The sequence below is a fragment of the Leptodactylus fuscus genome, chromosome 2, assembly GCF_031893055.1.
Source record: "Leptodactylus fuscus isolate aLepFus1 chromosome 2, aLepFus1.hap2, whole genome shotgun sequence".
NCBI classification, from domain to species: Eukaryota; Metazoa; Chordata; class Amphibia; order Anura; family Leptodactylidae; genus Leptodactylus; species Leptodactylus fuscus.
The window spans coordinates 147944956-147958286 of record NC_134266.1 but is presented as its reverse complement, the minus strand read 5'-3'; the positions used below and the strand labels follow the sequence as shown (position 1 = coordinate 147958286).

The following is a 13331-nucleotide window of genomic DNA, read 5'->3' as shown; positions in this document are numbered from 1 at the left end:
CTATGCAGATGGGTCTGGCAACAGACAAGGTGGGTGGGGGAGGGGGGTAGCATATTCCACCTCCAGGGCTCACATCACACTGACCATGTGTAAGGAGGCGGAGCTACAGAGTTCAGCCTGTTCTCCACTAGTTGCATACGTTGCATATGCTAATTAAGATAAGAGAACAGTTGAATTCTGGGTAACAACTTTTTCCAATTCTTGACCAAGTATTACAGCTTGTATTTGCAGTGCTTGCAGAGCTGTAAGCAGTCACAATGTATCCATACTCACAGGGTTCTCTGTGTATCATACTGTGGGAATGTCTCCCTAATGTTACACACAGGCTCCTATGACCGGGGCAGTCAGTGCAGCATGTGGAGGGTTAAGACTATACTTTCAGGGATCATTTCTATAGTTTTTAACTGCGGAAATGTGCTCGAAAGTGACCAAACTCTCCAACCACGAGGAGGAGCTGTAGTGATCTCTCCTGAGCGGGAAGTGAGCTCTCAGTTCTGCTTCATTGCAGGTGCTGGTTGCTATTGATGATCGTTCTCCTTCTCTATTACAGAGAGGGTGGAGGGAGAGATCGCAAGCTGAGTGGTTGGGGAAATTTTTTTAAAGCGGTATCAAAAAATAATTGATCTGGTGGATCAGTAATGATTAGCATTTGCTGAGTTGATTATTCAGAGCTACAATAAAGTTTAATTAGATCTTACTTTAATTCCATAGTAAGCAGGGGGAATAAGAGATTTCATATTTACTATGTTATACTGTATAATGCTGTATTATATAAAGCTAAGTAGTTTAAGATCATCACATGGGGAAGACAATTAGATGAGCAGAAGAAATTGTAACCAAATAATAAGTTGTAGAAAGTATACAGGCAATATATGATGTATATGAGTACATTAGTATTATACATTACTATTGTAGAAGACTGAATCTGTATCTCTAAACCAATAGATGGCGCTAAGTGGATTGAAACGTGGTAAGCCTAAAAGCATGCTGTTAACGTAGACACCCAATAGATGGCGCTAGGTAGTTTAAGATTACTATTTGTGGAAGACTGAAGCGGCACATCCGAAACCAATAGATGGCGCTAAGTGGTTTGAATCGTGGTAGTCTAAAAGAATGCTGTTAACGTAGACACCCAATAGATGGCGCTAGGTAGTTGTAAGATTAATAACTACGGAAGACTGACGCCGCATGTCAGAAACCAATAGATGGCGCTAAGTGAAACAATGCATGCTGTCAACGTAGGCACCCAATAGATGGCGCTAGGTAGTATAAGATTAGTATTTGGGAAGACTAGAGATGGACGTTTTAAAGCTGCTTATCCTAAACCAATAGATGGCGCTAAAACAACAGTGAAAGCTCAGACTAGATCCGGTCGCTCTACAAGGTTCCTGCCACGGTCATTGATACAGGATTCAAGGTTACAGCTCCATTTCGTGCTGTGTCTAAGCAGTAATATAATATTTCCAGCCATTAGGTACCATTTTTAGATTTAGGAACAGAAAATGTTCTCGTGTCTCCCTCGCCCTCACTAAACATGGCTGCCAGGGCGTTAGTCACGTCTCTATGATAGGGTCACTTCCTCCCAGCGGTCTCTGCACTCCAGGAAGCAGAGCTGTCTTAGCAGCTGAGAAGGATGGAGGAAGAGGAGTTGGAAGTGATAGAGGAGCTGGAGGCTGTATTACACCTGGCGCCCGAGGTGCAGCAAGCCATAGAGCAGGTGAGGAGGACCATCCCGGCAGGGCTCCGCTTATGTGCTGGCCTGCTTGGGCTGGTGGCTTTCCGTGTTTGGAATATGCAACAACCTGATTCAATGTATTCCCCAGTAGTGTGAGGTCAGGTGTCTGAGGTAAGTGGAGTTGCTGTTTGGTTACCAGGAGATGATAGTGAGGTAATGTACACTGTCCTGAGTGCAGCTGTGGCTGAAGGGACCAGGCTCCTCCATGTTGCACAGCACGGCTCTGTGATCAGTGTCAGGACAAGCCAGTGCTGTAGATGGTAGCGATGCTTCCCCATGGCTGCAGGGAGTCTGTCAGCTGGGATGAGCAGAGATAAGTAAGCTCACCTCTCCATCCATTAGGATCACCTGCTTGTAATGGCGATTTTCATTTCTTGCTTTGGCCCCTCATTCCAAAGATAACTTTATAAACCTGCTTATGTAAATGAGCGTCTTGGAGCACTGAGGGGTCTCTGGCACTCCAGACTGTTCCCGCCCATGAGGCATCTTCAGTGGCCGCTGCGCATGCCGGAGTGACAGGGCAAGGCAAGGAGCAGAATAGCAGCATCGCTCCTGCCGCTGCTGGCTTCATGCAGGGCAGGAGCGTAGCGATGTTGCAGGCACATGTGCCGGCGTCTACACTCCCCGCCATCCGCCTCTCTATTACAGTGGATGCCGGGTCTGTATTGGCATTGTGAAGGCCATCTATGAGCGTGCACGCAGGGCCAGCGGCATCTCGCCGCTGGCTTTGCATATGTAACCCTGCCCACCGATGACGCAACAAAGCCGGAAGACAGAAGATTTTACAGCAACGAAGACTGGTGAGTATGCGACGTGGGAATACCTCTTTAAATGCAATGTGACCCATGCTCATAAATTTTGCTAAGTTCATATGTGGCAGCCCTTTACGACACTAGGTTCACACTAGAAATGGAAAGCTAACCCACTTAAAAAGTGGTTACCAGTGGACCCCGTGGGACCCCCAAGGACTTTTCTTTTCACATTAAGTGAATTTAGAGACAGAAAACCGGAATGTATACCAAGTGCGTTTTAAACGTACTACTTTTGCCTAGGACAGATAACAAGTATCTGATTGGTGAGGTCCAACCATAGGGAACCCTCCAATGAAAAAACAGAGGTAATGTGTCTCTCTTTATGAATGAATATTGATATACTTCCCATCCCCAAAGATTCCCTCATGGACACAGATGAGAGGAGCGTTGATATTCCTGTTTGTTCCTAGGTGTATCTGTTTTTCCTTTGGTGACATGTTGATATAGTAATTGATGTAATGTAGTTTAGTATCTATGCCTTTACTGTATGGGCTAGTTCACACAGGCTCTTTTGGCAGTGGATTTTGACACGGAATCCACCTCAAAATCCGCTGCCAAAAATGGCTCCCATTGACTTCAGTGGGATCCACTCACTTCTTGTTTCTGCTAGCTAGTGGTGGGAAAAAAGAAGCAAGCTGCCCTATCTTGCCACGGTGCGAGGCTTCGGCCCATTTATTTGGGCCTTCCGCGCTGGAATGTGTACACACGGAACTCTGTGTGAACTAGCCCTTAGTTGTTCTGTTCTGGCACTTAGTATATACGAGTTGTTTATTCTACTGTGTTTCAGCTTGTGCTGCGCTACAGTGCACTGATTGTTTGCAATTAAGCAATTGTAAATAAAGCTATTCAAACAATGTCAGGCCTGGCTCACATCTGCATTCAGTATTCCATTCGGGAAATCCGTTTGGGGACCCCGAACGGAATATCGAACGCATTGACAAGCAGGTAGCAATGAAAGCATACGGACCCCTTAGACTATAATGGGGTCCATGTGTTTTCCGCGCGGTGTCTGCACGAGTCATGTGGAGAGGAAACTGGTTCATACAGTACTCTCCTCATGTTCTGTGTGGACACCACACGGAAAACACATGGTTCCCATCATAGTCTATGGGGTCCTTGTACTTTCATTGCTCACCGCTTTTTAATGCGTTCAGTATTCTATTTGGGGGGTTCCCCGAGCAGACTCTCCGAACGGAATACCGAATGGAGATGTGAACCAGGCCTTAGTGTGTATGAGATGTTTATTCTACTGTTTTCCAGCTTGTGTTGCAGTGCAGTACCCTGAATATTTGTTTGCAATTAAAAGGATCCTATCATACAAGCACATTTTTTTCTTAGTAACGCGTCGGAATAGCTGAAGAAAGGCTAGTCATATCCTACCTTTTGTTGTCTTCTCCGCGCCACTGTTCCATAGGAATCCCGGAATGGTGGTGCTGAGAAGACAACGAAAGGTAGGAGACGAGTAGCCTTTCTTAAGGCTATTTCGACGTGTTACTAAGAAAAAAATGTGTTTGTATGATAGGATCCCTTTAAACAATGGTAAATAAAGCTATTCAAACAATGTGTCATCCTCAAGGAATTCAGTGTAGTCCAACCACGTGCTGGTTTATGACAAAAGTCTATTGATATGAAATGAACATTAGTTTGAGCATCTTCAGAAATGTGGGATAGCTGGAGGGTTCAAAAGGCCACAACTTCAAATGTATATGTTTATTTATCAATATTAATAGACTTGAAATATGGGGCCCCTTAGCAAATTTTTGACTGAGGCTCCCCCAGCCCCCAAGGAGTATAATACCACCTCTACAGATCATCCCCAATGTTTGCTCCTTTATGGGCCCTCATACATTATACTGTCCCCATTAAAGGCACACATTCAATATACTGTCCCTGTTACAAGACGCCCATCTACAGTTATCACATCCTTTACAATACTCCACCTACATTTTAGTACCTCCTTTACAAGACCCCCCCCTCTATGGTTTGTTCCCCCCTGTCATAGGCTCCCATAGTATAAGTGCCCCCGCATACAAGCACCCACAGAGAAACTTTAGGCTTCTACTTCTTCAGCAGGTAATGGATGATTTTCAGTTGCCTATCCCCGCTTCTGTCCTCAGCCGCCTCTAGGAGTCACCGCATGTGACGTCCCTGACACTGAGCAGCGTCAGGATGTGACTTCTGGGGAACAATATGCAGTGCCCCCTGTAGACCTCAACAGAGGTGGCTATGGACAGAAGCTGGGATAGTTAAGGGTTAAATTATCCGTTATCTAGAAAAAATAAACCTAGAATAGTCCATGAAAATCCAATGAAATGCATGTTAAACTTCTGTGTGAATCCAGCCTAATTGTATTGTGTCCCAACTATCCCTCAAAATAGGAAGACTGACAAATCCCTGCCTGATTTCTAGCCTGCTTATATTGTGTTGCTGGTCATGGGGGGCAATTCAGATTGACAATTTAGGAAATCCAGATCTTTTTGGTGGTCTATTATTTAGTTTCTTTCTTTGATGATAGTGATGCCAATATATAGTGCAATGCTTAACACTGAAAATAGGCTAAAGGGATTTTTTTTTTTTTTTTTTTATATACTTTTTAAGCTCTTTAATCTGTATTGAAATCCTTATTTTTTTTTCTTAGGCTGAGATGATTTTTCAAACTGAATCTATTATTCAAGTGAATGAGAGCTGATCTGTAGTAACCTAGTCTGACCACTACACAGAGTATGGAGCTGTCTGTCGGCGGACAGGTGGGGTTGCAGGGTGTCGGACCCCCATCGATCTGATATTGATGACCTATTTTTAGAACTGGCCATCAATATTTACCCTGGGATACCCTTTATTACCCTTTTGTTTTTCATAGCTCCCATGTACAGCTGTTGTGAAAGTATAATTCCCAGGATGAAGTTGGAGGCTACTGTTCTAGCATATATTTGACATAGTTGCGATGCCCCTAGATTCTTGTATGACTGTCCTGTTGTTGTTGACTCATTCTACACGAGACTCTTTTAGATCTGACCCCACATTCTCATGGCTTATACACGTATAACTGATAAATGTATATATTATTCTTCTGTAGTAATTATTCTAATTTTCATTTGTAGGTGTTCCCAAGCCAGGACCCATTGGATCGAGCAGACTTCAATGCTGTAGAATATATAAACACTCTGTTTCCAACTGAACAGGTAATCATGATTGGCTAATGTGAAAGGCAAAGAAGACAGTGAGCGCAAACACTGAGCAGATGTTTTCAAAGTGGTTATCCACCTTTTATTGAATGGGTCATCAATTTTGGATCTCGTAGATCAGCTGTTCTGGGATAGGAGGACTCCTGGTAATGTTTACATGCTGCTTGCTCACCCTAAAGTGTGTAGCAGAGGGTTTAGGTACTGCAGCACTATTCAATACACTTCAATGGGACGCTGCTGCAGTACCTAAACTTGCCACTACAAGCTGTGTGGCGAGGGAGCAGCGAAACTCCCAGTATTTAAACATTACTAGGAGCTGCGTTTCCCTGGTACTTCTGATGGCATTTCCAAAGGATAGACCATCAGTTTGAAAGGTGGATAAATCTTTTAACGCTGAATGCCGTTTATTGGTGGTAGGACCTGGTACTACATCCAGTGAGATGACGTGATTGTACATAACTCTCAACTAATTTGATGTAAGTGTGGGAAAACATGATGTATTTTATCCATCCAATGAACTATATCTGCACTTTGCAAATATTTTAATGTATTTTTTGTTTAACCACTTTGTGACTGGGCCATTTTCCCTGGCTCACAGTTGAGCTCATCTTTGTATTTGTTTTGGTACATATGTCTATGAAGGCTATAACTCCCTCTGCCCCAGGGACAGGTAACTTGCAAGATAAATAAAAATTGAGTAGGAATGTTTTTTGTTTCACTTCCCAGGGTGGAAGAGCCCCTTCTACAGCACGTTCTGCCACTACTGATGTATAAAACGGAGGGGGATGTAGGAAGAGGTACTGGTCAATGTTGCTATTCAGCAAAGTTTCCAGCTGCCTCTCTGTGTCCCACCACCACCCTGTGTGCGCAGACCCCTATTTGAAAGTTATTAAAGGGATCCTATCTTTCACACACAATTTTTTTTCTAGGTACCACGTCGGAATAACCTAGGCTATTCTTCTCCTACCTTTTGTTGTCTTCTCCGCGCCGCAGTTCGCCTACAATCCAGATCTTTTTCGGTATGCAAATTAGCTCTCTCGCAGCACTGGGGGTGGGCCCCAGCGCTCAAACAGCAGGCGTCCCCAATGCTGTGAGAGATCTCTCTCCAGCGCCGCCTCCATCTTCGTCAGCTGCGTCCTCTTCTTCCAGCGGTGGCTTGTAATTTCTAGGCCTCGGGCCTTGGGCAGAGCAGACTACGCATGCCCACAGGCCACGAGAAAATGGTCGCTTGCACAGTATTGTAAGCGGCCATTTTCTTGTGGCCTGTGGGCATGCGCAGTCTGCTCTGCCCAAGGCACGAGGCCTAGAGGTTACAAGCCACCGCCGGAAGAAGAGGATGAAGAGGACGCTGACGAAGATGGAGGCGGCGCTGGAGAGAGTTCTCTCACAGCATTTTGAACGCCCCCAGTGCTGTTTGAGCGCTGGGGCCCGCCCCCAGTCTTGCGAGAGAGCTAATTTGCATACCGAGAGAGACCAGGATTGTAGGCGAACGGCAGCGTGGAGAAGAATAGCCTTTCTTAAGGCTATTCCGACGTGGTACCTAGAAAAAATTGTGTGTGAGTGATAGCATCCCTTTAATTTCGTTCACCTCTTCTTTTATTGGGACAGGCACAGGAAATCTTTAACCAAACCTAAAAATGAGGAATGTTCTTTATGTAAAACTAGACTTTCCTCCTTTTAGGAGAAAAGACTATGCCTAGACTGTATTGACAATACTATTTTAGAGGTGCTACCCTCCTTGTTACAGGGTATTAAAGCTTTGCTTCAAGAGGAAGTAAGGAGTTTCATTAATAGGACCTTTCACCACCTGGGGCACATGTAGTTTTATATACCGCTAGAAAGTCGGATTTCCCGTTCTGTGCCCCCTATAGGTGCCAGTACTGTAGCTCTTCACTGTCTGACAGTAAGTCAGGAACGCCCTTCCTGACAGTAGCGTCTATTGTGCTGTACTGTGAGAGGGGGCGTTGCTTACCACCCAGTGATGACGTTAAATGGTGAGGAACGCCCCCCCAGTACTCGTCTGACGGGATGATACAAACATAAAAAACATTGTTACTTACTAGAGATGAGAGTACTGTTCGTATCAGCCGATCCGAACAGCACGCTCCATAGAAATGAATGGATGCACCTGGTACTTCCGCTTTGATGTCGGCCGGCCGCTTAACCCCCCGCGTGCCGGCTACGTCCATTCATTTCTATGCGAGCGTGCTTTTCGGATCGGCTGATCCGAACAGTACTCGCTCATCTCTATTACTTACCTCTCCTGGACTATGGTGCACTTCCTGCTGATGTTGGCCATCTTCAATGAAGGAAGAGACTTCACTTGTGCCGGGCTTGCATTGCGAAGCATAAGGACTAGAGATGAGGCCTACTTTGTGATGTCACACGGGCAGGGCATGCGTCCTTATTAGAGATGAGCGAGTACTGTTCGGATCAGCCGATCCGAACAGCACGCACCATAGAAATGAATGGGTGCACCTGGTACTTCCGCTTTGACAGCGGCCGGCCGCTTAACACCATAACACCATTCATTTCTATGCGAGCGTGCTGTTTGGATCGGCTGATCCGAACAGTACTCGCTCATCTCTAATAAGGACGCATCCCTGCCCGTGTGACATCACGAAGTAGGCCCGGAGCCCAGGAGAGGTAAGTAACATTGCTTTTTATGTTCCCTTATCTCTCTTAGCCCTCCAATCATTATACTCAAGGGTCTGAAACGACCCCCCGAGTATAATGATAGCAGAGTTTGAGGGGTTCGCGTTCCCGCGGTGCCACTTACTGATCTCGGCTCAGGAGCCAGGATCTGTAAGTAAATAAGGCCCAAGACCTGCTGGAGTTACTCCAGCAGGTAACAACATATTTAAAAAAAAAAAATCTGCAGAAGTAGCGGCTGCCACCGGGCCCCATAATTTCCTAGGCCCTGTGGCAGCCGCAACCACTGCTACTCCAGTATTTACACCCCTGCATGCATTAGTGTTTAGGGTCCATGTTCTGCATCAGTGATAATGTGTCAAAACCAGGAGCAGATTGAAAATTGGCTCACAATCACTGATGTAAAATGCTGACCAAAACTGACGGTGAACATAGAAATATTAATTTTTGCAGAAATACATCATTTCAATGTGTGCAATTTGTTGTGCCAGGCTTTTATCAGAGACCAATGCTGTTGTGCCCGTTCACGTCTGCACCCGGGGTCTCCGTTCTGCAGGTTTCGGTTTCATGCACAAAACTGGGCAGGAGACAGAAACCTGCTGGCATCTTTCACACCTACACTCACACAGTACAGTGCTATAGGCGCTGCTGTGCAGAAGGACGTTCCTGACAGACGGATGTATTGTCGGCTTTCCAGCGGTATAGAACACCGCATGTGCTCAAACCCATGAAAAGTCCTCTTTAACCTGTTCACTTGTTATATTATTCGAGCCCTTATACTTGCATTCACCTCTGTGTTATCTAATCTAGTACAATGTAGCCACACTTTTTGTTAGTATGTATACCTTATCTCTACCACTGGGGGGGGGGGGGGATGTCCCCTTACTGCTTCTTTGTCGGATTAATTTTGAGTCACATTCATGTCTTCTGAGCAAATAAAACTTACTAGTAAAATTGAGAAGTGGGTCAATGCAATTTTGTACAATTTGTAGTATTGACGCTAGATTTTTGAATACCGTTATCAGCAGCATAAATAATTTGTGATGTTTTCTTCCAATAACTGATAATTCTAGAATACTTTTATTTCCTTTTCTTTGGTATGGAAGTTTGTCTGCTTTACCTACAATTGTAATAATAATATCAGTTGCCCACTGTCACCACTAGAGGGCCAGTCTCAATGTAGCTCCTCTACAGCTGAGAGAGCTGCAGTACAATTAGGTAGGGTTCACACTACTGTTGAATTCCGCTCAGAAGGTGTCAGTTTAAAAAAAATTAAATAAAAACATACACCTATCATAACGGACACAAACGGACAGTAACTGATGGCTATTAGTTACTGTCCATTAAAAGTCTCTTGCCCGTAGACTTTAATGTTAAAAAAAAAAAAAAAAAGAAAAAAAAAAGGAACGGACACTTGCTGTCTGTTTTTTCAAATGGACAGAAAAGTCCTGCATGTAGGATTTTTTTTTTTTTTGTCCACTTGAAAAAACGGATATGGGTGTAAACGGACACTAGATAAAATCCCATTGATTTGAATGGAAATTTCAGACGGACCAGCTAGTGTGTGTTGCTAAAATCTTGTACGGACAATAACTACGGATACTGCTGATGGGATCCAATGGTAGTGTGAACGCCCCCTGAGCTAGCACTGTCACTTTTATCAGAGGCCATGTTAGGATTTTGTTAGGACTTCGGTGCAATTTCTATGCAACAAGCTGTTCTTTTAGTTATCTTTGACAATACTTGTAAAACGTTCTTTACTTCTGTCTTAATGGTGGTGATAGAACGCATCTTCACTTCTATGAGAGTTACGAATACAGTCAGCATTAGGACTTCTTATAAATAAGAATAGAGACAACTCTGCGTGTGCACCCACTTCTCTATTTACATCAGCCATATTACTAATATATTTTATTAACCTTTAGTTTAGTAGCGCTGGAGTCTTGGGTTCATATCCAGCCAAGAACAACATCTATAAGCAATTAGTATGTTCTCCCGGGTTTACGTGGGTTTCCTCCTAAACTCCAAAGACATATTTGTAAGGAATGTAAATTGTGAGCCCTATATGGGACAGTTTTTACACTATCTGTAAAGCTGTGGAATATTCTGGCAATATATAAGTAAATACAATAAATAAATAAATTCTGACAATACACAATGGGGCGAATTTACTAAGAACTCTAAAAGCAATGCTGGCTCAGTTGTTCATAGCAACCAGTCACAATGCCGCTTTCATTTTTCAGGAATGGAATATAAAATGAAAGCCGCACTGTGATTGGTCGCTATGAGCAACTAAGACAGATTTTCTTTGAGACAGTTGTAATGAATCTGCCCCAGTGTGTGAATTTGTCTGGCAGTGCTTGATAAGGAAAGCTTTAATATCCTTTTGTCCAACTAAAAGGAAGTAAAATAGGTTAATAAAGTATAATTACAAAAATGCTCATCAACCACCATTCCCACAATAGTTAAAAACAAAACCAAAAACTGCAATAGTGGCAGCCAATCTTGCAAGGTTGCTTTATAACTCCTCGTCTAATGTAAGGCCTGGTTCACATCTGTATTCAGTAATCTGTTCGGAGAGTTCGGATGCCCCCCCCCCCCGAACAGAAAACCGAACACATTGGCAAGCGGTGAGTTTATGAAAGCATACAGACTATAATAGGGTCCATGTGTTTTCCGCACAATGTCCGCACAGAACGTGCGAACAGAAAAGTACTTCATGATCTACTTTCCTGTCCGCATGACTCATGCGGACACCACGAGGATAGCACACTGACCCATATCTATTGGGTCCGTGTACTTTCACTGCGCACTGTTTGCCAAAGTGTTCGGTATTCTGTTCGGGGGTCCCCATGCGGACTCCCTCAATGGATTACGGAACACAGATGTAAACCGGGCCTAAATCTGAGGGTATTGCAGCTGTGATTCAGAGACGCAAGAAAATTGAACACTGACTGATAAACATTTATTTATTTATTCAACTAAAAGTCGCAGTCACAACTTCCCCTAGTGAAGAAGTCATAGTGACACAACAATCTTTGGTCGTGTCAGGTGTTGCTGCCAGTCGCTGTGTTCCTGGATTTCTTTCAAGCATGAGTCTAATCTGTGGCTTTTCCACATGCAGTCCATGCAAATAATGAACGTGCTGGCAGTTTTTACTAGCATTAGCTGCAAAATGTCATCCGGTTTTGTAATTGAATACAAGCCAATCGTGCACTTGTGACCATGGCCTTAGATGACTTGTTCTATACTGTACAGCCATGCTTACTTTTTATTCTGTTGTCTTTCACATTGTTAGTCGGTCTTAAGCATATTGCTTATAGTCTTTATCCACTTAAAATATATATTTAATTGGTACAAAACTAATTAATTATGTTGGTATTACGAGAAACCTGCCAAGCATGAAAGATACATGGTACATCCACTAGAGGTCACTGTTCTCCTTTGTATACATATCCTTTATAACCATCATGTGCAGCCAGCCCAAGTACACCAGTCAGTCCTAGCTCACCTAATAATCTCCTTTATAGTTTGTTTGTTGTTTTATGCTATTAACAAACTGGAAGCCACAACAGAAGGCTGTGACACATGCCACTGTATAGGTTTCCATTGTAAAATAAATAAATAAATAAATGTACATCCAGAGGTATATTTGTTTAAAAGAATAAAAAAGACCTTGTTTTCTTATATCGTGGGGAAAAAAGTAGTCCAAAAAGGCATGCCAGATGAATAGAGCCCTATAGCTATATGCTGGGACATACCAGTTATATCAAAATGCAGATGAGGAGCTGCCATAACTGTAAAACAGAGGGGCCCGGTAGCACCTTGTTCCCCTCCCTTTTGTAATAAAGGAGCATACTCAGCTTGGTGAAGAGTGCATACATATTGTGGAGCTGTGAAAATTTCTGTTTGACAACTATGACATGTATGGCAGGCTTTAAATCTTTTACCTGATTTGTGGTTACATGTTTCTTCTTCTTTGCAGTCCTTATCAAACATTGATGATGTTGTGAACAAAATCCGTTTGAAAATCAGGTAAATGATTCCATTGTAATATATGAATCTATGTTTTAAAGCATGCGTTAAAGGGGACCTGAGTTTTCATGGAAACATGAAATACGTACAGGGTTTTTCTGGGCAGTCTGTTATTTGACTTTATAAGACTTCATATGTGGTGTTCAGTATTGTTGCTTTTAATAACCCCATTATGGCTGGAGCACACTTTGTTTCTGAGGCAGGGGGTGTGTACTGTACAAAGTATCGTGTCTACTCTTACATTTCGAATTTTGGCATCCCCAACTGCTCAGAAATGGGCAACAACGTCGGGTCTGCGGTCTTTACATTGCCAGGCACACATTTTCAGATGAGAAGGATTCAGATAGATTGGAGGAGTCTGCCGCCCACTTTGACAATCAATTAATTTCTAGCATCCGCCCCCCTCCCCCTAAAATTTTTAACTGCGACGGAATTTGTACGGGTCACATTAGAACAAGTATCGATGATCCTGCCACTTCTTGCAGGATTGCACAAATCGCATTGAAAAACTTGTTAAAACTTGATTGCTCTCACAGGCTAGCTACAAAAGCCATGGTGAATAATTTACTTTATACAATCAAACGGGGCACGAATAAAACAAAATAATCGATGTAGTGTAGTAGGTAGGTTTTGATTTTAGTTTAATATCTTAGAAAAACACAAATTGGCCATCGCCCCACCCAAAACCGCTTCAACATCCCTCAATTTTCTCTGGGCCCTTTACCACCCCCCTGTAGGCCTCATGCGCCCACAAGGGGCTGTTATTGTCCACTTTGAGAGAGACTGAGATAGATTGTAATAACTAAATAAGGTAACGCTGAATGATTTATATATTTTGAGGAATAGGTACACAATAAATGAAGAAAAAAAAAAATCACTTCTTGAAGTGTTTGGAAATCCATATTCTCTCAA

At 43.3% G+C, this 13331-nt stretch overlaps 1 protein-coding gene and 1 non-coding gene across 2 annotated transcripts in view; both read left to right on the top strand.

Annotated features, from left to right (window-relative positions):
* Positions 1–366: 366 nt before the first annotated feature.
* LOC142196437 (small nucleolar RNA U3) lies at positions 367–584 on the top strand. The gene has a single exon (XR_012715241.1). It is a non-coding gene; the product is annotated as a small nucleolar RNA U3 (small nucleolar RNA).
* Positions 585–1599: 1015 nt separating this feature from the next.
* Positions 1600–13331, top strand: part of VPS53 (VPS53 subunit of GARP complex) — a 108136-nt gene continuing 96404 nt past the window's right edge. Inside the window, exons 1-3 of the mRNA XM_075264882.1 lie at positions 1600–1717; positions 5649–5729; positions 12370–12419. Of these exons, the coding sequence (XP_075120983.1) occupies positions 1634–1717; positions 5649–5729; positions 12370–12419 (215 nt within the window). The 5' untranslated portion in view covers positions 1600–1633. The remainder of the gene's footprint in view (positions 1718–5648; positions 5730–12369; positions 12420–13331) is intronic.